This window comes from Balaenoptera physalus, assembly GCF_965194825.1.
Source record: "Balaenoptera physalus genome assembly, chromosome: 21".
Classification (NCBI taxonomy): Eukaryota; Metazoa; Chordata; class Mammalia; order Artiodactyla; family Balaenopteridae; genus Balaenoptera; species Balaenoptera physalus.
Window position 1 is genome coordinate 39537410 of NC_138902.1, and position 27362 is coordinate 39564771.

Here is a 27362-nt window from a genome sequence, read left to right on the forward strand (position 1 = left end):
GGAAGGAAAATATCAGCTGGTAACGATGCCTCCAGCTCAAAATATTTATACTGTCCGTAAAAGTGCTTCGCACACGCCTATTGGTCTGACAGTATTCCGCGGGGGCCATGGCAACACTTGTCGGTTCCCGACACTCCTGACTTTCCGTGCTGGCTGCAAAATGACATCCCGCCTCCCTGCTCCGAACTTCAAACTCCAGGTACTGAAATTTATACACAGATTGTTTCCCTTTGGGGGAGATCTAACTGTCACGAGCGCTCTGAAGACTTTGCGTAAGGGGTTCCTGGTGTTCATGTAACTGGTATTCATAATATCAAGGAAAAATTAAGCCCATCAATTCAAACCTTGAAAATGGTCGTATTTGTAGGCCATGAGCTAAAGTATCAAATAGTCCATGACTTGATGATTTAATCATCACTCATCAAATTCGCCAAATTGTGGCTTTCACCGTTGTCAGGGGAAAAAAAAATGTGTAAGTGGATAGACTGGGAAGTCACAGGCTCATAACTTTAGAGTGTTTATTCATCCAGTGAACACTTCTTTAAGCACCTACTATATGTCAGGTATTTTGCTGCATGCTGGCAGACCAATCCCTGCCACAAGGATCTCAGAGTCTAGAGGAGGAGACAGCCAGAAAATAAATGCAAGTGAGGACAGGGTAGCACAAAGAGGAAGGGCCTAATCCTGGCAGCGAAGAGCCCAGCAGGGCTTCCTGGAGGACGTATAATACCCAGAGAATTTCAAGTAAACGTAAGTATTTCATCTTGACTCTCCCAAACCAAGCAAAACAATATATTTTTTAGCTCCATAATCTTTGTTAAACCCGATCTGATGTAGTTTAGAAATGAAATGCAACTGTTTATAAGGGCATCCTTAGACAAGCTATATTTTTAGAAGAGAAATCGAGTAAGTTATTTAAGAACAATAATGTAGAGTGACAGTATTTCGGCATTTAAGCCAACAAGAATACGCCAAGATACAAAATGACATATTATACAGGGAGCTTGTTTATACATTTGTATGACCAGGCTCGGGGCCTGTTAATTGTTGTATTGCTTCCCGATTCTTCCGAGAAGTTCCAGAATCACAAATAATAACAAAAACATAAGAAAACAGAAGTGGCTTTTCTGGGAATAAAGGAGCATATCAGTGATTGGTCATAGTGGTCAGTGTTGCATGCTTTTCATGCTGTGTATCTTGCACTGATTTATATGAAACATCCCTAAGACAAAGGAGGTACTGCTGTGAAATAAATGTGTCAGATAAAGCAGGCTTCTTCTTTCCCCAGTGACTGCGTGGTTCCCAGAAAAATAAATTAGATAAAATAAAATATTAGAAAGCAGTCACTGCCCTCTTTCTGGAAATGCCCCTTGGTCTTGTTCTCACAGGCAGAGAACTAGACTAAGCGGTTATTCACTGGCCCCAGTGTGCCATTTCACATGTGCTTTGGGAATCAATGAAAATGCACTGCAGAGTATAGAAGACGAAGTAACTAAATGTGAGACTGCGTTAGTTAAGTGACGGGAGGAGATGACCCTCCAGTTAGTCTTTCCCCTGGCGTGGCGAGGCGTGAGTACGCACCAGAGAGGCATGCCCCGTGGACAGCTGGACCATCACAATACTCTGAGTCACTGCACCCACATCCAGTTCAGTGCTTTAGAATCAGAAATAAAACCCACCTAAGTCATGCCTCAGTGTCTTCTAAGGTTTCACTCCTTCCTCTCTACCGGTAAGTGCTATTATAAATAATTACCTCCACATCAGCTCACCAGGGGACTGGATTCTTTTGGGTTGAGGAACACTTTTATTTCAATAAGGCTGCTATCATTGGAGCAGTAAGTTTAACTCCTTATAGTTTTACTAGTAGGAAAATACTGCTCTCCAATAGTTAGGATTTTATGTCAAGATGTCACGCTTTATTTTAATGAGTTCCTTGATTTCCCACCTCTATTTCTTTCGTTAGCATAAACTCTCCCTTGGCAACTTTTACCATCTCTAGTTCTAGTATCACTAAATAAAAATTAAGGCTAAATAAAATAACTCATAGTAAGTGAACTCATCAAATATAAACCAGATGCTGTATTTTTCACATTATAGACCCTTCCAAGCAACATCATAAGTTACTTTATTAATATTTAAAAGATACATGAAAAATATTGTGCGCCTATTTTCCTGGCATTTGTGTTTTCTTAAAAAATAAAATATTGATTAGTAATTTAAGGGATTTATTGAGATAAATACTTTTATCATTTACCATGTTGAGAGGATGTGGTAGAGTGATGTGGTGATTAGCCAGTATATCCCAACTGATCTCGTTAGTTTTGATCAATCAATCAATCAAACCAAAGTTGAGCTCAACAGTTTTGTTACTAGAATGGGCGATGTGAGAGGAGATAAAAACACAGGAAGGAATCATTTTTTTATATAAATTTATTTATTTATTTTTGGCCGCATTGGGTCTTTGTTGCTGCACGCGGGCTTTCTCTAGTTGCGGCGAGCAGGGGCTACTCTTCGTTGCCGTGCGCAGGCTTCTCATTACGGTGGCTTCTCTTGTTGCAGAGCATGGGCTCTAGGCGTGCCGGCTTCAGTAGTTGTGGCGCATGGGCTCAGTAGTTGTGGCTCATGGGCTCTAGAGCTCAGGCCCAGTAGTTGTGGTGCACGGGCTTCGTTGCTCCGTGGCATGTGGGATCTTCCCGGACCAGGGCTCAACCGGTGTCCCCTGCATTGGCAGGTGGATTTTCAACCACTGTGCCACCAAGGAAGCCCAGAAATCATTTATTGAGAGTTCACTATAAGCCACATGTTTTACATAAATCTTCTCACTTACTATCTTAGTCTATCCTGGAGGCGTGAGTATTACTGTCATTTACAGTTTAAAGATGAAGAAAGTGGAATTCAGGGAATTAGTGACCTATAAGAGTATGTGAACACAGTTATGACTCTAAAATACGTGCTCAAGTTACTGCCCATATTTTCTATTTTTAAGCACTTACCGTCTGAACGAGCAAGTACGATTTGTACATACAGAGTGAGACAGAGTCACAGAGACTTCCACACAGTGGAGAGGTCGGTCTAAGACTGCATTTAATCAGGTACCTAAATGAGCACCTAAATGAGTGGGGCAAGCTATCCGTGCTCTGATGATTACATGAGCTGGAATCTTGTGTGTGCTTGACACCTGGGAACCAAGGGAAAGGGGAACGTTTGGTGACTGGGCTGATACTTCTCGATTATTCAAGGTTAAGAGTCGGTGAGCAGCTCCCATTAAAACAGCAGAGAGGAAGCCGATAGAAGGGCCAAAGAATAGGGCAGTCGAGAGTTAGTTCATTGAAAACAACGCTGAATGTTCAAAAGAGGGTCAAATAACCGAGTAAAAACAAAAAGAAGGAGGATCAAGGAAAGGACAGGAGGCGATCGCTGGTGACCTTCAACTCAGTATCTCAATAGGATAACGGAGTGGGAATTAGGACTTCGGTGACCAGGGGTGATCCTCAGAGCAACGCCCAAAGAGAAAGGGCCCCGGGGTTCCTCCTTTTGTCACCTTTCTGGGCATTGTCTCTGCTTCTCCCCACGGTACAGTTGTCAGAGGACAGTTCCTCTGTAAGGCGCCCCCTGCGTCCCCTAATCTTTCCCCTTTCAAGGTTCTTGCTCAGCTTCCTTTAGCATCCCAGGTACTATGTGAATTGGCATTGTGTGTGTGTGTGTGTGTGTGTGTGTGTGTGTGTGTGTGTGTGTGCGTGCGTGCGCATGCGCTTCAGAGACTTAATTTCATGTCACTCAGATGCTGAATATCATAATGACTTTCAAATGTGGCCCGATGAGTCTTCAAATTCTCACAGAAGAGAGAATTTCATTTCCAGAGATTATGGCGCTAAATTGTTTTGACTTAACTGCAGTTTTGACCCAAGCTGTTATACTAAAAATGTCAAGGGGACATAATAAAAATTGCCTGTTTCGAGTGCTTTCCAGTTGATAAATCTTAGCGTAAAGATTTTTATGTAGAGGAAATAAGAGTGAGCCCATTGAAATAACCATTTCCTTTAAAAAAAAATGTGATCCCATATTCTCTGGTAGAAATCTAAAGGCTCTAATTGACTTTTTATTGCTAATTTCCAAAAAAATGAAATTACAGGGATACATTTCAAATAGCAAAGTTGCTAACGTTCAGTACAACGGCAGTCATCTTCCCAGCTGCGGAACAGGGATTTTGAGGAGGATTTGTGCACAGTGAATACAAACTGAGAAAAGTCATTTGCTCATAAATCTGAAGTTCAATGGTGGCTGGGCTGATAAAATGAAAGAGAAAAAATTATGCAAGTTGCTATTGGTGGGATAATAGCTCACTGCTGTGCTTAAGACACCATTAAAAACATAGCCCTTGTTTTTTAATTTTATGAAATCTCATGAGAAAAAAAATAAAGGCAAATAAAGGTCTTAGATGGTTAGAATACACTAGAGCTTTACATGTTTGTATACATAGGAATTTGAAGAAAAACAGAAATGTTTACACTTGAAGTTGAACTCCTTAAAGGGAATTAATAACTGAATTTAGCCTTATCTCCATTCTGTAGGTTCTGTAGATTCTGTTTAATTAGTTTATCTACACGTACCCAAAAGCTGTAATCATGGAAATAGATACTTCACAAAGCACATTGTAAAACTCCTGGCATGGACTTAGGCACTGTGATGTAATGCCTCTGTCCTAAAAAAGCAACGTACTCATAGCAGAACTATAGATACTGATGCCTCGGGTTCCTATTAGATATCTCTAATTATTGATGAAGGATAAACGCTCATAAAGATTATAATCATCATATTAATTATTTATGTTGTTAGTTGGGGAAAGTTGGGATGAGAGGTGTTCTATTCTGTTTGATTGTACTTTTGGGGGGTAAATTCTTGCTTCTGGCTCTAGCCATACTTCCAGTATAATGGAACAAAAGAGTAATTCCTGCTAGCATTAGAAGAATCCATAAGAAGAATAAAATACTATCTGCAAAGTTGTGATTTACTTAGATTTCATCCAAGCTCTTTGGGGAAAAATCGCAGGCTTTCTCCAAAACTCAGAACAGCCTCTATCCTAAAAATTGAGTCACGTTAAATGGACCTATGTGGTCAGCCCTGAGTAGAGGTTCCTTTAGGTTAAAAAGATTCTAGTCATATATGGGGTCCAGAAAAACTTGGCTGAGAGCTGGTAGCTCTACATATTTGAGGGTTTAAAAAATAGATTCTAATTTTAAATTAATATATACTTATTAACACCTACTACATGCCATGCACTCATTGTTCTAGGTATTTCATCTGTTATAATGGAGTTTTTTGTTTGTTTGTTTGTTTGTTTTTTGCAAACCCATCTTTTGTTTAGAGGATCATATCTCACCCAACCTCAGTCCATGTTCCTGACCTCCTGGCTCCAGAAAAGGACAGTTGACCAAATTATGCCAATGAAGATATTTCTGGAACTGCTGCTAGAGTTTTGGGAAAGATGCTCTTATTCAGCAGGGAAAGTTAAGACAGCAAGATCTAACCCTAAAGATGCTAGGAGCTCTCCTCGTCAGTAAGGGAACAGCCTGCCTAGGAAGGAAGCCAATGCGAAGGAAAGCATAGTCAGGATCTGGGGAGGTAGTGTCATGGCACCTTCATCTGAATACCTGGATCTAGCTGCACCTGAAGCAGCCGGATCTGATGGTAATACAGATCTGACCGTAAAATGAAATAATACATTCCTTTTAGTTGTTAATTAAACCCATGTGGATTGGGATTTCTCTCACATTTACAGGAAAAGTCCTGATATATTTATATTTTCCTGAGTCCTTATAAAGAAAATACACCGTAGGCATCATTCATCCCTTCTGTACAAGGTGAGGAAGCAGAGACTTAATGACCAAGCAATCTGCTGAGATTCTACCTCTTCAAGTGGAAGTGCTGGGACTCATGCCTCAGCTTCTGTCACTGCAGCTCTTCTCATGTTATCATTCACAGGTTAGAGCTGAAACATTCGTATTGTCTAGGGTACTCACTGTCTTCCCCCTCTATCTTGGCCTGAGTTACAGTGTACGTTTGTGCCATATTTGGGTTATAAATAGTATTTAACTGAATACTCAAGTATATCGTTGGGCTGAAGCTGAAAGGCCCCACCCAAATCGTGGGTGATTAAGAATTTGTTGTAACCTTCTCATTTTAACAAACCACTTATTTTCAAGACGATTTAAAGGGAAAACTTCCACTATGGCATCGTTTTGAAGATCCAAAGCGTGAGGCCGTCTGAGCAGTGAAATGATGTTACAATGATCTTTCAAGTACAGCGTGGCGATCTCATCTGCCTTTTTATAGGTATACTTTTACAATTAATAGTTATCATTTCTTCAAAGAGGTAAAACATGTCAACTGCCCTGGGATGTTGCCAACTGGCTAAGAAAACTGGGATCTACAAGTGCCCCTGTCTAGGATGCTAAGATTTCAGTGTCTTTGACAGCACGTGTACTGCCTGTGTGCTCTCCTTTTAAATCTATTTTTTAAATCTCCAATTATAAGCGTCATTATGAAAGAATCTACCTCACATGTTGTCAGGTTTAAATGCAGTAATGCATAGCATTCATGGTGCATGATAGAAGCTCAGCAACTATTAGTTTTATTATAATGATTCCTATTATTTTGTTATTTCGATTATTTAAATTAGAATCCATTGCATAATAAACACTACAATTTTGCTGTGTGTTTGTCTAATTAAATGTCCAAATTTCAACAGTACTTTACTCTCTGCCAACTACAGATATGTACTCACATGAAAGAAATCTATCGAACTCCCTCTGGTGTTAGAAAATAGGCCCATTTCTGGAACTGGGATTCATAACCAATGTTCCATATAAAATAAGTGATATATTTAATTTTTTTATTGAAGTATAGTTGATTTACAGTGTTGTGTTACTTTCTGGTGTACAGCAAAGCGATTCAGAGATATATATACTCTTTTCCATTATGGTTCATTACAGGATATTGAATATAGTTCCCTGTGCTGTACAATAGGACCTTGTTCCTTATCCATTCTATAGATACTAGTTTGCATCTGCTAACCCCAAACTCCCCATCCATCCCTCCCCCACGCCCCCTCCCCCTTGGCAAACACAAGTCTGTTCTCTATATCTGTCAGTCTGTTTTTGTTGCACAAATAAGTTCATTTGTGTCATATTTTAGATTCCACGTATAAGTGATATCATATGGTGTTTGTCTTTCTCTTTCTGACTTACTTTGCTTAGTATGATAATCTCTAGGTCCATACATGTAGCTGTAAATGGCATTATTTCCTTCTTTTTTATGGCTGAGTAATATTCCTTTGTATGTGTGTATATATATACATCTTCTTAAATGATCTATTTTGCTTCAAGATATGAAGGATAGCTATAACTTCCTAAGAAATTTGTTCATCACAAATATTCTGGAATATTTTATTCATTTCCCCAGGCCCAGGACAAAGATGCTCAACAGTCTTGGATACAGGGAAGAGAGCAGACACTCCAGGTCTTAGAAATAAACCCGATCTCACATTAGAATCCATGGTTCCTCGTCTAAGAAACTAAGGTTCTGGGGCTTCCCTGGTGGTACAGTGGTTAAGAATCTGCCTACCAATGCAGGGGACATTGCAGGGCTCGGGTTCGAGCCCTGGTCCGGGAAGATCCCACAAGCTGCGGAGCAACTACGCCCGTGCAGCACAACTACTGACCCTGCGCTCTAGAGCCCGTGTGCCACAACTACTGAAGCCCACGCGCCACAACTACTGAGGCCCGCGTGCCTAGAGCCCATGCTCCGCAGCAGGAGAGGCCACCGCAGTGAGAAGCCTGCGCTCTGCAACAAAGAGTAGCCCCTGCTCGCTGCAACTGGAGGGGGCCCGTGCGCAGCAACAAAGACCTAACGCAGCCAAAAATAAATAAATAAATAAATAAATAGAAAGAAAGAAAGAAACCAAGGTTCTGGAACTGCAAAACCTTATCTGAAGATGTGATCATTGCAACGGTAATAAGGCAATGGTAACAGCGCAATATATTTTGTTATGTATTACAGCAACCCTAAACCAGCCCATGAATTAAATAAAGTTGTGCAAGTAGGGGAATGCAGACAGTGGAAGCTGTATGGCCATCTGAAAGCCTGGGCATTTACTCTGAGGAGCATCTGTCAGCTGGCATTACACATGTCCTAGGATAAACTGGGTAAGGCAGCAGAAAGTGCTAGGGTGAGGTCTTTCAGAGACCCAGGTCTAGCTGTGAACTCCATGAACCTGGGCAAGTTCCCTAAACCTCTGGACCTGTTTTCTTACCTATGAAACAGGATGATAGTGCTATCACAGACTTGTAAGAGTGTATGAGAATTTGGCCTGCATTTTGTTCAATTTCCTTTTAAAGGCAACCCCTGAATTTGAGAGCCTCTGATTTTATCACTGTTTCTAAAATCATAACCAAGCTCACCCCTCCAGTAATAAATTGCAGTTTCTGACTACTAAGTAACCACAACCTACGCCTCTGCTGAGCAGGTCAAGATAGGGCTCCCGGTTCACCACATCCTGCTGGGGCAGGTCCTGTGAGCTGCGAGACGACGCACAACAGGCAGACAAGGTCCTTGCTCTCCCAGTGTTAAATCAACATCAGCTGACTCAGCCTGGTCGCGGAACAAATAAAATATCCAGTTTTTTACAGTAGATTTTCTTGAGATTATGCAACTTTTTGTGTTCTTTTATCTGATGGCCTAGAATGTAAAAGGGGCAAAAAGTCAAGAGAAGCCTTCGTTTGACCACCAACCTCAACGTTGGTTCAGTGTTTTATATTCTCGCCCGTCTTTCTCACTTGATACAGGAAGCACTCTCAACCTTCAGTTTTTCCTTACAGTTACATTGTGGCTTGATTTTTTCAAGGCAACTGCCTCCAAGTTTGGCCTGGTCCAGCTTTCTTGGGGAGCTCCCCAAACTGGCCTTAGTCTGTAATATCACCAAAGGCAGGAGTGGGCTTTTTAAATATTTTGCAGAAACAAACAAAGATGAATATGTATGATGCTGAGGTCCACGAAACCAAGATAAGATTACTCTTGAGGATGGGTGGGGAAGGCAGACTCTACGAGACAACTGAGGGTCCTGGCAAGACAGTGGTGCCCTTCACCCCTTCACATATTTGTCATGGGGATTTGGCAACTCATATGTGGAGAAAGCGAAAGATCAGTGTCTGAGTAAGTGAGGGAACATTAGTGAGGAGCTAATTGGGGTCAAATAGGTTTTTAAAGTGTATCTTTCCTCTCTCTCTCATTTGGGATAAGTCCCTTCCGTTTCACAATCTGGCTATTCAAACAAGCACATTTAATATTGACCCACTTTCTTTTGTACCATGGTTTATTATAAAGAACATCTGCAGCATATTTAACGGGCCTAGTTATTCTCGGGTTATCTGAGGGTGTGTTGTAGGTATTCCCTGCTCATATATGAACACTTCCGGAGAGGCAGCAACGCCTCTGGGGCCGTTGACTCCTGACCCTCTGACTTGCCATTTCTAGGACCGCCAGTAAGTCAGTTAAGCTTTCTGTGCCTCTGTTTTTTCATTCATAGAATGTGAATAGTAATAATAACTACATCAACTGGTTGTCAGGACTATTAAATAAGGTACTATTTAAAAGTATTTGGAACAATGTCTAACACATACTAAGTGCTTTATAAGAATCTGTTGAATAAATAAATTTTAAAATAACAAAAATTATGGCAACTGAAACAAACTGATGAAGATGAGGTTGGAAGATGTAGCTTGGTGTGTAACTTGGTGTAAGAATCTCCAGTAACAGAGATGCCCTAAATATAAATATGAATGCCCTTTCATTTTCCATGAGAAAAGATGAATGAATCCTAAAAAAATGTTCCTAATGGATATATTCATATGAATCAAAACCGGAAATAGTCCAAATGTCCATCAATAGGAAATGGATAACCAAATTGTGGTATATTTATAAAACATAATACAGTTGAACAATAAACCGATTAAGCTACTGATGTGTGCAAAACATAGAAGAGTCTCAAAAACTTCTGTTGAGCAAAAGAATACATATTATATGATTTCTTTTATATGAAGTTCAAGATCAACAATATAAATATATGGTGATACGGATTAAAAGAATGATTTCTGGGGTTGGAGTTGAGGATTGATTGGAAAGGGGAATGAGGTATCTTTCTAGGAAGATGGGAGTATTATCTATCTTTATTTGGGTGCTGGTAACATGCAATATATATTTTAAAAAATCTTCTCAAGTGTATATTTCAGATCTGTGCATTTTACTCTAAGTGAATTACATAGAATAAAATAAAAACTGACAAAATAAATAAATGCTGGCTTCTGGTAATGGCAGGCTAGTTAATTCAGAACAGACCTCACAGTGGAGACAACAAACATTTCTGGATGAAATATTAAGACCATGTTCCTAGTAATATCAACAAACTATGAAAAAAGTGAGAAGTAATTGGACCAAGAATTTAGGACAAGAGGAAAATCCAGAGAGGGGAGCAAGGGATTTGGGGCCACATTTGCCCTAGGAACAGGAAGAGATGGCAGAGAGGTTAACCAATCCTCCTAACAGTCTCTGGAGGAAAGGACAAATAAAAGTTGAAGTATAAGGCCTGCCAAAATCGAGGACCATGGTACAGGGCTCACACTTAGAGCTGATAACCAACAGCCGTAAAATATAGAAGTAAGAATGAACCAGAAGTAAGCCAGCTGCTTTCAATGACTACAATCTACATGGTCTAGAAAATTTCTGTCCTGGAGATTGGATTAAGGTGACTCAAGGTTGCTAGTACTCATAGGCACCTGTCAGAAAGAAACAACAAAAAGCATGCTCTCTGGAAGAAGACAATATCACAGGCCTTAAATTATTTCTATACATCTTTTTAAAAACATATCTAGCACTCATTGAAAAATAAGGAAACACACAAAAAGATGTATCGATATGAATCAGAACCAGCACAAAGAACAACAGAAAGAGACCCATAAATATTCGGGATAGTGAAGTTTCCAGAAATCTAACATGTATCAAGTATTCTACTAAGCTTATAGAGATAGATGCCAAACTAACATCTCAGCAGGAATGGGGTCTTTAAAAAGGACATTGCAGATTTGAAAGCAAAAAATTAAAAAAACAGGTATCTTCGAACTGTAAAACTCGCTATCGGCAATGGACGTGTACACCAGCAGGTCAGCTTTAACTAAAAGAAAGTTAGTGCATCTGAAGATGAGTCAGAAGAAACTAGCCAAGATGAAGATGAAAGAGACAGAAGAAAGAACAAGAGGGAGAGAAGATGCAAGTAGAAAATCTAACATATGTTTAATCAAGGTCTTGGAAAAAGAGAATGGTCCAAAGCAAAATTCGGAAAGATAATGGCTGAGAATTTTCCAACACAAATGGAAGGTATCAGTCCACAAACCCAATGACTCCCAAGCAGGCTAATTAAAAAAAAAAAAAAATTCCCCCCTGTCAAGAACGTGAAGGATCTGAGATTTTACCCTACTTAAAATGTAATAAGTTACCTGCCATAGATTCATGGCTGCTGACAGAACACACCAGCCTCCTGGGTTAAAGGCTATTTCAAGTCAAAGGACTCCATTATTCAAGGTACAGAAAGTAGCAAGAGGATAGTGTTTGCATCAATTCCTCCAGCCTCTCACGTCCCTCAGGGTCCCAGGTATATCCTGCACATGTGGTTTGTGTCACAGCTGAGGAACTCCAAGCTTTAGGAACCCACATCTTTCTTAATGGGCAGTAAGCTTGCCTCAACTTTGCCCTGGAGGGAGACCATTATCTTTATTATACTGTGTAATACACAAACCTGCCCTCTGCTCCAGAGAAAGACACTGATCTCTATCTCCCAAAGAATGTTATACAAACATCCTCGAAAAGATAGTCTAGGAAAAAGGCAGCAAGTGCCTCTCCTTACAGAAGAGCACAGACACAGAGACCCATGGAGAATTGTGTGCCAGCAAATTTTCCCATCATTTCTGGTTTCTGGCTAATTTCCCCATGAGTCTGTCACAGTGTCAGCCCCTGTGACTAATCTGATCAACAGAGGCTGGGACCAAACCCCTCCAACGTGTCTCATACAGCATGTAATTAAGGCTACTATACACAAGACTCCAAACGGCAGGATGAGGAAAACCTTGCAGTACTGATGTCAACCATTCCCCCGCAGAGTCCTGGACCCTACCAGCTGAACTAGTCCCATAAACCATCAGTGCCTGCTTTCCAGCACCGAGGTAGTTTAACTGAGCAATTCAGCTAAAGTTAGGAACAAATTTCGAACCATCTTTTCTAAAGGTAAGACTCCCACCGTAAGGATAATTATCCTCAGAGTATGCATAAATCATGAGTCACTTGTCTGTCTGGGGAGCGACGCCAGGAAATCAAGGGCAGCCTCATTTTGGAGAGACCTGTGCAGTCATCTGAGAGCTACATGAGCTGCTGGTGGTGTTTTCTAAATCACTTCTTAGGTGCAAGGCACTTCGGTTTCAGGATGGAGGCAAGTTAATGCCTGGTTTCCACACAGATGGACAATCCCGAGGACGCCCGTGGCGCCCCTGTACAGAAAGTATTTGCAATTGTTGGGCCACCCCGGGCGATGCTCCATTATTTGGGGGGAGAGGGACTTGGGTTGGTGGTATCTCTAGCATAGCCTCCCAATGGCTGGTCAATCTTAGGGTTCCTAGTTTAGTTTGATAATTGAATCTAGCCTTATTTTTAAAGAGACCGAGAGCAGTTGGTAAAGCTGGTCCAGTCTGGTCCACACTACAGCCGCTAGCATTCACCCACCCTCAGGAAAATCTGAGTGATGGCTACGGGCGCAGAAGTGCAGAAAACACTCGGAGATACTGAGAGGGAGACGCGGGAGCCGAGGCCACCCCTGCTCTTTCTAAGAGACTTCTCAACATGGTTAAAGGGAGTGATGTGGTTAGAACCATTTGTCTGGAGATGCCAGGTTGTTATTCATTAAGCTGAAGGAGCCCTAAATGTTTGGGAAAACGGCAACAGGCCATTTTTCTTTGTGAGGAAGGCTCTCGGGGCGAATCTGAAGGGCAAAGATCATTGATGTCCCTCCCTTCCTGCACCTCCCAGGTCTAAGGTGTCCCCTCTTCATGTGCCCAGGGTATAGGCCCCCTCCACTGACACAAGATGGTCTTCCTCCATTCCAAGAGCTGTAACTTCACCTTTTTCCTGATTACCCTTTACGGACCCTCAGAACTTTTGTCCAGAAGGGTCAGATGCGATCAGGACAAGGGGATTTTTGTAAAGCACAGAGACCCCTGCATCTGAGCGTAGCCTATGTGGGCCGTTGTAGTGGGAGATGGCAAGCAGTGTCCACGAATAGCCGTCCTTGTCCTGATGATCTAGGACCAGGCAACTCCAAAGGAGTGTATCCAGGTGGCTCGACTAGCAATCAGTTTGAATCCCCATGGGCCCCTTTTGGCGGGGCTGTCACCGGGAGGGTGTACTAACCAGGCTGGGTCACTACTGGGGGAAAGACAGATGCATTATGCCTAGGAATGGGCAGGGCAGAATCCTGAACTTTCAAAATGAATCTGTATAACTCCCCACTCCTTTCATTCCGATCATGACCAGGAAGCAGATGAGGGGGGACGCTCCTTTTCTGGAGATAGCCACAGTCAGAGACTGACCTGCCTTCTCAAAGTGTGTGGACCCAGGAGGAAATGAGGAAGGTAAAGTCAGAAATTCTTTTTTAGTTTATTTTTAAGGAAGCTGTTCCAGTGATCAAGTGTCTGATGCCTGTGGATGGCAGGGAGTATGGAAGGTTCATCCAATACCTTGACTGTCCATCTGATGCTGAGTAGTTTTTGTGATAAAGACACACCATGGAGGGACTGAAAATGGTCCAGAAAGCTGAGTACTTGACACAGATTACTTTCAAGAGCCCCATGGTTAGCTGATAGGACTGGAAACACAGAAAATATCACAAACAGAAAAAAGTTAACAGTGGTGAGGCACCACCAATAGGTCCAGGAGAGGGTCAAGTTCCAATGCAGTCACTCTGCCAGGAGTGGGGGGCGGCGGGCGTGCCCCAGGCCATGCAGCCCCTTCACTTGGAGACAAACGACAGGGGTCACGTCTGATGCGGTGTTGGCCTCTGCACCAAAACCAGACTCTTTCCCTTTGGCCCAGTCCGTTATGATGGATGTGTCGCCATGTTCAGTGCCATGGTGGATGCAGGCAGCGATGTTTGCAGACTGGGTGGTGCAGACTCAGTCAGCGGCTTGGCTTGGTCTCATCAGGATGAGCCCTTAGCACGGGCACCGACACGAGTGAGCCAAATGGTTCATGCTGTAGCACCGTTTGCTACCATCATCTGTGGCCTCCGAGAGGAGTGTCTTCAGTTTGTGAGCTTGCGGTTTTCCCAGTTGAGACCGAACGGCTAGGCCATTGGCAACAGCCCAAGAATCAATAAAAGTCTAACGAATGAGGCTCATCAAGGGGAGTGTTGGCTGGAACTGTGAGAATGGAATCGAATTCCACCCACCAAGTGGAGAGACCACATCCATTTGCAGGTCTGCATTGCGGGCACTGAGGCTGGACAGCTCCTGCAGCCCAAGGACACCATCTGGTTTCAGCTTGACCAAACCGGCAGTGAACCAGACCCAGGGTTTCAGTTCATTACGAAAACAAACAGCAGCTGTGCACATGCATGGCTCACGCAGACACAGTGCTGAGAAAATGATTCCCTATACCCCCAAAAACTACTGTACACTTTCATTTAGATGAAGTTCACACAAAGGCAGATTTGAACCGTTGTTTTTAGGGACACATACTTAGGTGGTAAAAGTACAATGAAGAAGAGCTAGGCAGTGTTTTACCAGGTTAGTAGTTATCTTTGAGGGGCAGGAGGTGTGACAAGGGAGGTGCACATGGCAGGGGGCAACATCCTATTTCTTGAACCTGAGTTACCACTTTATAACTGATTAAGATATATGTTTGTTTTGTGCATTTTTCAATATTGTTGAATTTCACAAGTTTTAAAAAGGGAGTAAGTCCCTTAGCATGTTAATGGGTAAAGGAGTTGGAATCTAAAATCAAAATCATTTGCTCTTGTGGGTTACCAGTTCAAAGTAAAAAAAAAAAAAATCTCAAGCTAAAATAAGATCCAAACATGATTCTACTAATTTCTTATTCTGCTCAGTCCAAGGAGTTCTCAGGAACTGGGTAGAAGTGGAGTTCCTGCAACTTCTGCAGCCTAGATTCTCACTTGAATGACTGTCAGGGCATCAGAAGTCCTACCAGCTCAATGCCAGGTCCCGGATGTTCCTCACTTATCAGAAAGTTCAAAGAGATACTAGGTCATAAAGGATTGTCAACAGCCCTAGCCCCATACCAAATGCAGAAAATAAACCAATTCCCAGTTCCTGGCAGTTATCCCAGGAAAAATTACGTTCCTAGAACCCAGTATTAATATTGCCAAAACCATGGCAGAAACTCAATAGTATCTGAGCGTACGAGAGTAGAGAAGAAAAAAGAAAAAAAAGAAAAATCTGGGTTTTATCTTCACCAGATTGCCTATCAAAGGATGCGAACTGTACAACATCTATGCTGTGAACTTAAAGAGAAGAAATTTGTCAGCAAGAGCTGAATTCGTGTGCTATGGAATTATTATGTCTGGAAGGAAAAGCCCACCCATATACACTCTTCCTTCTCAGAGTGACATTTGTGACACTGAAATCTTTTTGCAGAGATTCAGAGTTTGCAGCGGAGACGGTTCCAGTTGCGGGATCTTGTTTGGGGTACTTTTCTGTCCACCCAGTGAAGCATCGTCCTTTCCATTCCCCCTTGAGCCTCACACGTGGGCATCTGGGCTCTGTGTGTGAGCCCCCCGGGGGGCTGGTCCCAACAGTTTCTTGTGAGCAGACACTTTCAGTCTTGTGCCACAGAGGCTGCTGCCACTGTCTTTTCTTGTGGAATTGCTTAGGTTTAAGAGACTTGTATCTCAGAGAAAGTGTCCAGCAAGTTCTCCACATTTGTTCCAACTGGAAAATCACCCTCGACAAACTGCTGAACTGAAAGCTACTTTGGGGATTTTTAATGCCTGTTTCCTGAGAGGCCTGGGGAGGCCTTTATCAATTTCTCCAGGTGCTTCCTTTGCTCCACTGTGAATTCTAGAATCCCAAGCATGTTTCTTCAGTCTGGGGGCACAGGTTTGATCAGCGGCTTGGTTCTAGTCTTCATGCTACTCTGTCCCTTTGAAGTTTATCTATTGAATCTTTGAATATTTTTATATTTAATCCCATGGATACGCCACATGAATTCAAGGTTATTGTTCCTTGGACCAGCTTGCACCTAAATGTAGATCGGGGCATCTCAATTTTAATTCTAAAACGTTTCTAGTGTTCTGTGGGAGCACGGCCATCAGCTATCCTACCTTCTGAAAGCGGCAGATACATTCTGTCTTCTAGTACCTAAAAGGTCTCTTTCCAGAAAGACCTGTTTCTCTATAATGAATACTCCTTCCGGCTCATGTCGCACTACCATCGCTGAGGTCCCACACTCTGCAAATGTTTGCCGGGTGTACCTCGGGGGCAAGCTGTAGTGACCTGTACCCCGAGACTGCACCTGTGCTGATGTCCTCGTGCCTTTGTTTCAGAAAGACGCTGAGCAGGTGTTGTTTGCTCAGAGCCTCCCCTACTTGCAGCTCTACCTTTATTAGGAGAAACCCCTCACCCGTGGGCAGAGTAGAGAGGTCACAGCTGCCCACACCCAGACGGGGCAACATCCACATGGCCAGAGTAACTTAGGTCGGCGCAGTGAGAAGCTGACTGCACCACTGTGGGCGGCCGGCCAGTCTAAGAGAAGCTCCTGCAGACCACCCAGCGTGGCTGCTTTGTGGCTTCTGTGGACCCTAGGCACCGTGCCTTCAGGGACCACTTCTCTGAAATTAAAAAAGAATTATTACAAATTTATCAAAAATGATGTGTTATGACTGCATTGGTATAAAGACAAATCCAAACTGGGTTATATCTCTTTCTTTTCTTCAGATTTTAAAAGAAATGAAAACACTTTCAGGGGCCCCTGAAAGTATCGTGGCTTTAGGCGCCATGCTTACTGCGTCTACAGGGTGAGTTGCCCCGACATCAGGCCAACATGCCCTGGCCCACAGGAAGTCCAAGTCCCAAGCCCAGGCTCTGACAACTCCGTGTGGGGTTTTCTTCCTTATAACTTATTTCTCAGGGATCCCGGCCAATGTAACAAAATGACGAAGGCTTGGGCTTCCCTGGTGGCGCAGCGGTTGAGAATCTGCCTGCCAATGCAGGGGACACGGGTACGAGCCCTGACCTGGGAAGATCCCACATGCCGCGGAGCAACTAGGCCCGTGAGCCACAACTACTGAGCCTGCGCGTCTGGAGCCTGTGCTCCACAACAAGAGAGGCCGCGATAGTGAGAGGCCCGCGCACCGCGATGAAGAGTGGCCCCCGCTCGCCGCAACTGGAGAAAGCCCTCGCACAGAAACGAAGACCCAACACGCCAAAAATAAAAAATGGGACAAATTATAAAAAAAAAAATGACGAAGGCTTGAGGGCGTCCAGTAAATAACACCTTTTATCCCTCCCCAGGGAACAAGACAAATAGTTAGGAAGATGGGGGGCAATGTATCACCTTTATTACCAAGAGAGGCTAGGTTGAAAGATACCATCCATTTACTCTAGGAATTAGAAACATTTATCCACCCAACTGCTGGCAATCCTGCATGCAATTCGACCGCTCTGCAAGGCAGGAAAGAGTGTGCCCCTGACGGGGCAGCAGAGATGCCCCCCCTCCTGGTAAGAAGCTGGCTCCCAAGAGGTAGAACATGGAATGCTGGGGAGCATGCCCAGATTTTTCTCCCTACACTTAGCAATCAGAGTAGTCACTCAGTGCAGGGGAGGGAAAGGGGGGAGAGAGGTCACCTGAGTGTCTATACCTAGGAAAAGGAGTTCAGAAGAAGTATTCCCTTCCAAAGAGTCCCTGTTAAACCTTAAGCACGTTTAGAATCTCTCAAAGGATTGGAAGAATAGGAGAGGCATTACACTCAAAGTTATTTTGACTTTTTAAGCAAAATCTGCAGGCAAAAGAACGAGGGAATGAAGATAAAGCTCTATGTCACTCACTCAATAAATCAATAATATTTATTTAAATGGTTACGCCTAAGTCCTTTGAAATAAAGGCCGTTCAAAATACCTGAAGCATTTTTTTTTTCAATACATGTAATAGAGGAATAGGCGTTGATTCTTGGAGTTTAACAATCGCAATATCCATAAAAAGTAGGAAAGTGATTCCTTGCACTTGAGTTTCTGTTGCTAGGTTGAGTAGCACTAAAAGTAAACAAACAAACAAGGCAGAGAAAAGAAAAGTCTTTGATAAAATTACCCTTTTATTATTATAGAAAGATCCTGGCCTAACTCCATCAAATCTCTGTGATATTCATTGTTCAATAAAAATATATTCACTGAGGGCCTCTACATGGTAACTGGGCATATGGTGGTAAACAAGACAGTCTTTGTCCGACTGCATTCTTCTCTTAAAACAAAAGAGGTTCCTGGGCTTGAACATTAAAGAGAAATTACACCGAAATTTTGATCCATAGGTTTCCCAAGGACAAAAAAACCAATAAATATTATTTGAAGGAAGTTGGGAAGATAAAGAGTAGCCTTTGAATTCTTGGAACTACTGTGACTGGTAGAAATGATACTTATTGGTCAGTTATGAGTCATAAATATAATTATCAATTGCTGATCCATTTTTCTCTTTCACTTCTGCATGTAGATATAAAAATACATCATCATAAATCACCAGCACAGAATCACCATAATCAGGTCATAGTCAACAGGGGGCAGCTTTATTCAACCGCAGTTTAATTGGAATAAATATCCTACAATATCCCCTTTTAGAAACTTTTTTATATATGGAGTCTTGAGGCTTTTTGCTTCCTCAGTTTTATCTCACGATAATCTACTTTATCAATTATGTCTGGCTAGGTCAAAATGCATTCAGTCTTAGTGGAGTGTAGCTTTGTTTCATCAATAAACTCCTGGCGAAGTTTCCTAATCAGATTTATGTTTTACCCCTTGTATAACTGTGTGAGGTGACCTTGTAAGGCAATTATCATTTAAATTTTCTTCAGCCAGGTATGCTTTCCAGTAACCACACACGTGTATCTCAAGCTCTGCTTTTAACCCATTTCTTTCTTCTTTCTCAACCTTGTACCTGAACAACTCATTAGTTGGGAAAGCTCAATCATTAATTTGCTTATTGCTATTGATATTATAATTAATGGCAACAATATTGTGCTTTTCTAGTAAGTTACTGTAATAATTCTTATACGTTCAATAATCACTTTAAAGTTGCTTTGATACACTATTAGTGCTAATCACTGCTACAATGTCCCTGAAATACATACAACTCTCAGTACACATGTGAACACACACGTGTTCACACACACACACACACACACACACAAACATAGCTGGTTGATAACTTGGAAAAGATACTTGCCACAAATTCCTTAAACTCAACGCATCTAAAGAAATAATGCCACAAATTATATTTTCTGACAATCCAAACGATAAAAATATTTGTTACAGATTTGAGATAAAATTAGGAATTCTTGGAGTAACTTTGTAAATGGATTGCTAAAGCAGGTTTTATTTTTCCTCGGTCGGAGTGATTCTCAAACGCTAATGGGTTTTCTTAAGTTCTTTATTTCCATGGGGGTTTTGGTGTCGGCATTGGGTAATGCCCGGTAGCATCACTTGTGTCTCACAATGGCTTCTCGTGAATACTGTCATGTGATGTGCCCAGACGTGCCATACATATTAAGACCTGACCAGAAATAAAAATACGGTTTCATCACTGAAGTCAAAACTGTGTTAACTGTTGTGACAGATGAGATTCCACAGACAGAGGCTTCTGGCCAACATCTGCAAGGCAAGGGCTGATTTGGAATCCACGCGGCCTCTGGACCGGGGCAGGACCACGTGACTCGCTCTGACAGGCGACGTGGGAGCGGATACATGTCATTCCGGGAGGAGGCACACAGTCCGCCCCTTGCCCTCCTTCTTGCCTCAGCAAATACGAAGCGAGGAGACCAAGCCTCACTTGGCCTGGGAACCTGAGTGAGGGCAGCATGTGTCCCCAGCAGGGCACAGAGAGGGGGCAGGAGGCCCTCTGGGCTTTGGGTCACCGAGGTTAACATGTCACTGCAGCATGATGGAGCCCGTCTGACTGATCGTCTCAGCTAGGCAATCGCGAAGCTTCCACAGAAGAAAACGTGGGCTGAGGATTTATATCCATTCATTCAGTAAAACTTATCAAGTGCCTACTATGTGCCAGCACCATGTTAGATTTCGGGGAAACAAGTGTGAGCAAAACAGTTTTCCCTTCTCTCATGGAGCTTATATTCTTGTGGAGAACCTGAATACTAATGACTTAAAAGATAAATAGACCGATGGGTGCAATGTAGGAAACAAGGGCAGTGCTGTGACAAAGAGTAACGGCGGTGACCTACAACCAGGGAAGCCAGGGGACGCCTTTTAGAGAAGATGAAGCAGGGCCCAGAAAAATGAGAGAGCCGGCCACGTGAGGAGGTGCCAGGCACTGAAGAGGCGCCTCAGTGGCCTGTGGCAGTCCAGGATCTTGGTTTCCCAGGACCTGACGGACGGCCGCTGTGCCTGAGGCCGGGCATGAGATGGTGCTGACAGAGGGGGCGTGACCGCTGCTTTAGGGCCACAGATAGCGGCCGACGTCATGTGCCACCCAGATTCCCCTTCAGGACGGAAGCATTTCTTCTCCCAGCTGCTGGCGGAGCCGCCCGCTGACTGCCCTTGGCTGTCAGTCCTCTGGGGAAGTGCCCACGATGCTCTCTACAAACCCGCCTGCGTGCTGGGCTCTGTCTTGGGGACTTCCTCTTGCAGAAGCAAACTGCAACATGGCAACAGGTCCATGGGACTTTATTCTAAATTAAATGGAAGGTGATTGAAAGGCTTTACTGAAAGCAAAGAAGGATGGTTTCAGCTGGTGTGTACTGAATTCGAGAGGGCAGGAATAGAATCAGAGGTGGGTGAGGAAGCTTTTACGGCAGTCCAGGTGAGGTGATGGCTGGAACTAGGGTAGTGAAGTAAAAACTGAGAAAAGTGGATAAACGTGAGATACATTTTGACAGAACTTGGTGGTTAACTGGATAGTGCAAGAAAGGCAGGCATCAAAGAATAACATCAAAGGGACCGCACAACACAATTTTGGATGTGCAGCGGCAGAAGTTTCAGGGCACCACAATTCGACACTGCTTTGTGAAGCTTGGATACAACTGCACAAAAGAAAGTCCTGAGAAAAGACTCCAGTGCTAAACATCTTGTGAGATAATATTTGGGCTTCATTTTAGAAAATTGTCCCCAAAGAAATATGTAATCAGTATAAATTTTAAAACATGGCCACAGATGATTATGATTTCCATATTCTAGTACTACGTATTACATGGTGTTTGCCTAATAAATTACTGGCAATTAGTTGCTACCTGGCACTTTGTAACTAAGCTGAGGATAAACGCTGTAAACTGAATGACAAAAAAGTAAGAAAACGTGGTTCATTAGGAGGTAACAGCGTAGGCTCAGAAGTCAACAATGGCTTGAAATTCCAGAAGATAGGCTTGTAATGATAAGTCAAATGCCACTAAATGTCATTTTTAAATAGGTATTTGTTTAGTTTCATGGCAAATTATGCTCATTCGGAGACGGAGATTGTCTCTGCCAAGAATTTATTTAACACAGGTTCACTGCGGGGATTATAATAATTTCACAAGCCAATAGCATACAGGATAATGTCTCTTCATAAACCAATAAAGAAATAACATACTCCAAACCAAGAGTAGATAAATTATGCTATTGTTCCAGACAAGGGGACTTGTACCTGTCTATGAGTTGGTTCTCAGGGGAGACAGGTTGACCAACCAGAGCTGATGGCCAGCAGCCAGCACAGAAGTGAAAAGTCCCCTGTTGCTAGAGCTTGGAGCTCCGAATGACCGTAGCGGTGTTAGCGGGCAAGGAGACCTCCCCTCCCGGGGCCACTCCTGGTAGAAGAGTTGCCTTCACCTTGGCAGGAGCTAATGCCCCAAGGTCTTTGGAGAGCTGTTTAGATGAGTGAACGGCAGCCTTGCCCAGACTGAACACTGTCGGGCAGCCCTCACGCACTCTTGAGTATTTATAACCTAATGTCCCCTTGTCACAGCTGCTTCTTCACCCATTCTTATTTTTTTAATTAAATTTTTTTGGGATATAGTTGATTTACAATGTTGTGTTACTTCCTGCTGTACAACAAAGTGAATCAGTTATACATACATATATATCCACTCTTTCTTAGATTCTTTCCCCATATAGGTCATTACAGAGTATTGAGTACAGTTCCCTGTGCTCTACAGTACGTTCTTGTTAGTTATCTATTTTATATACAGTACCGTGTCTATGTCAATCCCAAACTCCCAATGTACCCCTCCCCCCCATAACCATACATTTGTGTTCTACTTCTGTGACTCTACTTCTGTTTTGTAAATAAGTTCCTTTGTACCATTTCTTAGAGTCCACATCTAAGCGACATCATATGCTATTTGTCTTTCTCTGCCTGACTTCACTCAATACGACAATCTCGAGGCCCATCCACAAGCCCACAGCGCTGTCCCTCAGCTGCTGAACTACTGCATGCTCACTGGCAACCACAGACGTGTATGATGACGTCCTGACAGGAGATTTCACTTTTACATCAAAACACTAACTTCATTCTTGAAAACCGCTTCACTCGTAAAAACAACTTCATTTTGTCATTAACAAGTAGATCTGAAATCATATCAAACCACTGCAAAACAGCATTGCACAAGGTCAGCCTTTATGTAATGACTGGAGTAAAAGAAAGTAGAAATTAAACAGCACACAAGGGTCCTGGGAGCAGCTGCTTTATCTGACCTCAGACCTTCTACCATGATCTAGAAGGAACTGCTGCCACAATGACCACCCAAACTACACTGCCTCTGCTGTGATTCTACAGGCTGCTTCACTCACCCCCAAAGTCAGACACCTGTGTCTGCAAACGTGGATGTCAGTCCTCATTGCCTCCGATTCATCTAGGAGTCATCAAAAACACTACCAAAGAATTGCGGATGCTTGACTTAGAATGTTCCTGATGAATAGTGATTATTTGGGAATCTGCACAAATATCTTCAGGAATGGATCAGCTGTTAGCCTGCTTTTCGGCAAAGTCAGAAAAAGCTTTTCTCTCAGTGGAACTATAATTGATTATTTGAGCTCAGTGGAGAGGGTTGCTGCTTGAGAGATTTATTTATAGTGTCTCAGATCTAAACATGGGACTGAGAGTCTAATGAAATGCTTCTTTTATAATTCCACAGGGTCTTCAGATAATTTACTCCTAGATGGATCGGAGGCAGTGAGGACATGCGTGGGGCACCACCCTCAGTAGGCAAGCTCAGAATGCCGGTGTTAGGGTTTTCTGTCTTCTTTGCTTCTAGAGTTCATCGCGCTGCATAGGAATTTTCAGAAGTAGGCGGACTGGCATTGGTTGTTTGCTAGTATCTTCCAAAGCAGATTTTTGGAAACTATTTATTACAGTTTCTGGTAGGAGGCTCTACTGGAATCCTTTTAATAGTAACAGCGAATTTGCCTGCTATTGTTCAACTTTTTTTTTTTTTTAACAGATTCTCTTCTTTGTTACCAAACATTGTTGTTTTAGGCAGCAATAAAACAGATGATGAACACGTTTTCATTAAAGCAAGTCTTCTAAAGAGACAAAATCTCCCTGGCATAACAACAATCAGATATTAAAAAAAAACACAATGGGAACATTAAGCCAGTGTTTCATGATGCATAAAAGACTCCTACTCCTTACCATGGTTGGCTTAACCAAAGAATTATATTTTGTTTTAAACAGTCTAATATACTATTATATTTAAGAATAAAAACACTACTAACATATATATATATATATATATATATATATATAAATATTGGATTTGGAGATTTTATATATATATTATATATATCTATAATGTTATCGTTTCAAATAACTTTGAAATACATTACCTTATTAATTCTCATAATGCATTGACTGAACAAAAGCATTGTGTGGGTCGAATATATACTTCATATAAAAATGCCAATTTAGCCTGAGAAAACCAGGGAAGCTTTATTCCCCCAGTGGGAATAAAGCTTCAGTGATCCCCCTGATCAGCTTCCTTGTTCTCCGTTGCTATACTATGACTTTCATAGACCCCTTCTGTTCCCTCCTTCTTACTATCTATAACCACAAATATGGGCAGCATTCAAATCATTTTCCATGAAACTCTTAGGTTTCAAGAATATCAGGAGGAAATATGGTGGGGTGCCACCTGACCACACATGCTGGTGGTGTTCATGAGATTTAGTGCTTAGAAAGCCAGGGCCCTTGCAATGAGTCTGATTGGGAGAGAAGTCTGCAGGACACCTCCTCAGAGATTTGAATCAGTGGGGTCCAGAAAGCTTTATCTAAACAAATATCTCAGATAAATTCTTTTGCAGCCAATTGATGAGGCAACATTTGGGAACCAGTTCCTGACTACCTTGGCTCTGATACTTCACATTGTAAGGCATAAGAATATCTGGTCTAGCACTTGGAGTGGATCTGTAATATATCTGATGGAGAATTAATACAGCATTTAACTACATTATGAGTGCAGTTACTATTTAAAACCCAGAGGTGATGAATGAGATGAATACAGTTGATAATAAAATAGCAAGATTGCATATATCATAATTGCATCAGCTGTACTGAAGTCACTAAAAATTAAACGCTTTTTCTTTTCTGAGTCAACAGATCATGACAAGAATCATGAGTGTTATCACTGTTTGTATTGAATTATTCTCTCAGATAATACTTAGTATGACTTGTGTCAAAGATACCGTTTTCTTCCCAATTAATTTTGCATATAATACTGCCCCACTCCACCCTGGTCAACTGAAGCAACTACCTCATATTCCAAGTTTTTGTTTTCCTGTAGGTAATGTAAACAGCAGTTTCAAATTTTACATATGAGAATCACTGATTTTGGTGAAGAACGACTCATTAAAGTCTGTTTGGTACATGATCGACCCAATGGCTGAGAGCCTGGCTCTATAGATTGACTTAGAGAGGAGGGCAGGGATGAAATAAAAAAGCTAAGTCTTAGGGACAGACAAGAACAAAAACAAATAATAAACATAAAAGTAGCGGATAACATTTATTGAGCACTATTATATCAATTTAGAATATGTAGAAATATCTTATGTATTTCAGTATATCCTAAAATTATCAAAATATAGAATATGAAACTCTACTCCAAGTATCTTTTCATGTAATATCTCATTTATTGCTCATGATACTCCTGTTATGAACTGAATTGAGTCTTCTCCCAAAATCATATGTTGAAGCTCTAACCCCTAATGCAACTAACTGTATTTGGAGATACGGCTTATAAGGAAGCAATAAAGGTTACGTGAGGTCATAAAGGTAGGGCCTTAATCCAGTAGGACTGGTGTCCTTCTAAGAAGAGGAAGAGACATGAGAGCTCTCTCTCTGCAGGTACATAGGGAAAAGGCCATGTGAGGACACAACAAGAAGGTGGCTGTCTACAAGCCAGGAAGAGAGGCCTCCCCAGAAACCAACCCTGACTGACCATACGCTGATCTTGGACATAAAGCCTCCAAAACTGTGAGAAAATAAATTTCTGTTGTTGAAGCCACCTAGTCTGTAGTATTTTGTTATGGCAGCCCTAGACTAATATAAACCCTATGAGGTAGTAGTGTTAATAGCTCCATTTTACAAAGGAAATGTACAATAACCTGTCCATGGTCAGAAAGCAGACAGCAGAATAATTTTCAGCAGACTGGATGGCTATAAGATCAGTCAAAATAAATTAGAAAATATGTGAAAAGAAGTGCCATGAGCAAGAATATTTAAAACATAGAGATATGGTTTATAACAACATAGCAAGATTGCTTACACAGTAATTGAATTGCAGGATTAGAAATCCAGGCAGAGAGAAGTAATCTCATAGAAATGTCAAGTGGCCCAGAAAAGGCAGAAATGGGCTTTTATCTGTTCTTTGAGGCTAGATGACCTTGGGAGCAATTCAGGAAAAATTTTCTAGCTTGACGCAAAAGAACAAACAAGGGAGTAGGTAGAAGATAAAGTGTGAGACAACTGTAAAATCCTCATAGCTGTACTAACACAAAATGAGCAAAAAGAATGCATCCCATTGTATTTAGAATAAAGTCCAAATTCTTTACTATCGGCTGTATTTGTAGCATAATCTTAGAACTTATTATGAACCAAGACATTTTTGAAAATGAAATACTATCACAAATTTTCAAGTACAACATGGTTAAACCAGAACAGTTCTGGGCAAATGTGGGTACAGCTTTGCAAAGCTTCCCTTATAATCAGAAAATCAAGCCCAAGGAGTACATGTAATACATCAAGCCTATGTGGCTAGAAAACCCAACTTTAGAAAAAAGATTTACCAGGAATTATTTCATTACGAATTAATGTAAATGATCAAGGTATATTCTCAGATATCCATCATCTACATGTTTTATTCCAGCAACTCTCTCCCTAAACCTTTAAATAAATTTTCAAAGGTGTTACACACATAAGAAATAATTCTTACCTTAGAAACATTAATTCTAGGCTTGGTAGAAGAATTATAAGTTCACCGTAAGCCTCTGAACCAAAGAGAAGTACAAGTGTCACGTGGGTCCCTCTCTGTACCCACATCTACGTTCAAAGACTCAATGAAGATAGAAAGTGAAGAAATGTAGTTTGTAGATTGACTGAAGTTTTGCTTTTTCTTTATATTTGTTTGAGGAAAGAAGGAAGACTCCTTTCACCACTTCTAGGGATCTTGGTGTCAAGAATCACTTGGTGTCAGGAATCACTTGGGATCTTTCCCACGAAGGTTGTCACAAAAACTACCAGCTGCTAAATATGATAACTTACAGTGAAACGTGTCTTATACAAATCAGCAGCATAAGGGCAGAAAGACACGCAAAGGGTTCATGTACCACTCAAATCCCATATGCAGACTGTCACCCGAACCACAGCTGTCTTTGGGGCGCTGGGTCTTGCCTGCTGATATGGTTAAGTCAGTGCACGTGGCACGATCATTTTCTCAGCGTCTGTTAACAGATCTTATTCCAGGTCACAAGTTCTTTGCTTCCCCACCTGCTCCTACAATATCATACACTTATGAACTGATTCATGCAATATGACTCATGATTAAACCACAGAAGTAGAATCTGTGCTTC

The 27362-nt window shown here is 41.9% G+C and overlaps 2 protein-coding genes across 11 annotated transcripts in view; one reads left to right on the forward strand and one right to left on the reverse strand.

Annotated features, from left to right (window-relative positions):
- Positions 1-27362, reverse strand: part of ASB5 (ankyrin repeat and SOCS box containing 5) — an 87925-nt gene that overhangs the window by 51104 nt on the left and 9459 nt on the right. The window lies entirely within an intron of this gene.
- Positions 3-25794, forward strand: LOC309651397 (uncharacterized protein). 10 transcript variants are annotated; one of them, XR_014258092.1, is made up of 5 exons: positions 3-199; positions 2987-3092; positions 5780-5982; positions 6204-6333; positions 7462-10349. XR_014258092.1 is itself a non-coding variant. In XM_082444144.1 (3 exons), exons 1-3 carry the CDS (start codon positions 26-28, stop codon positions 25769-25771), a joined length of 387 nt encoding a protein of 128 aa, XP_082300270.1. In that variant the 5' UTR covers positions 3-25; the 3' UTR covers positions 25772-25794. The 10 variants fall into 10 exon arrangements, 1 of the variants encoding a protein (XP_082300270.1); XR_014258096.1 differs by lacking the exon at positions 3-199 and adding an exon at positions 208-750; XR_014258093.1 differs by lacking the exon at positions 2987-3092.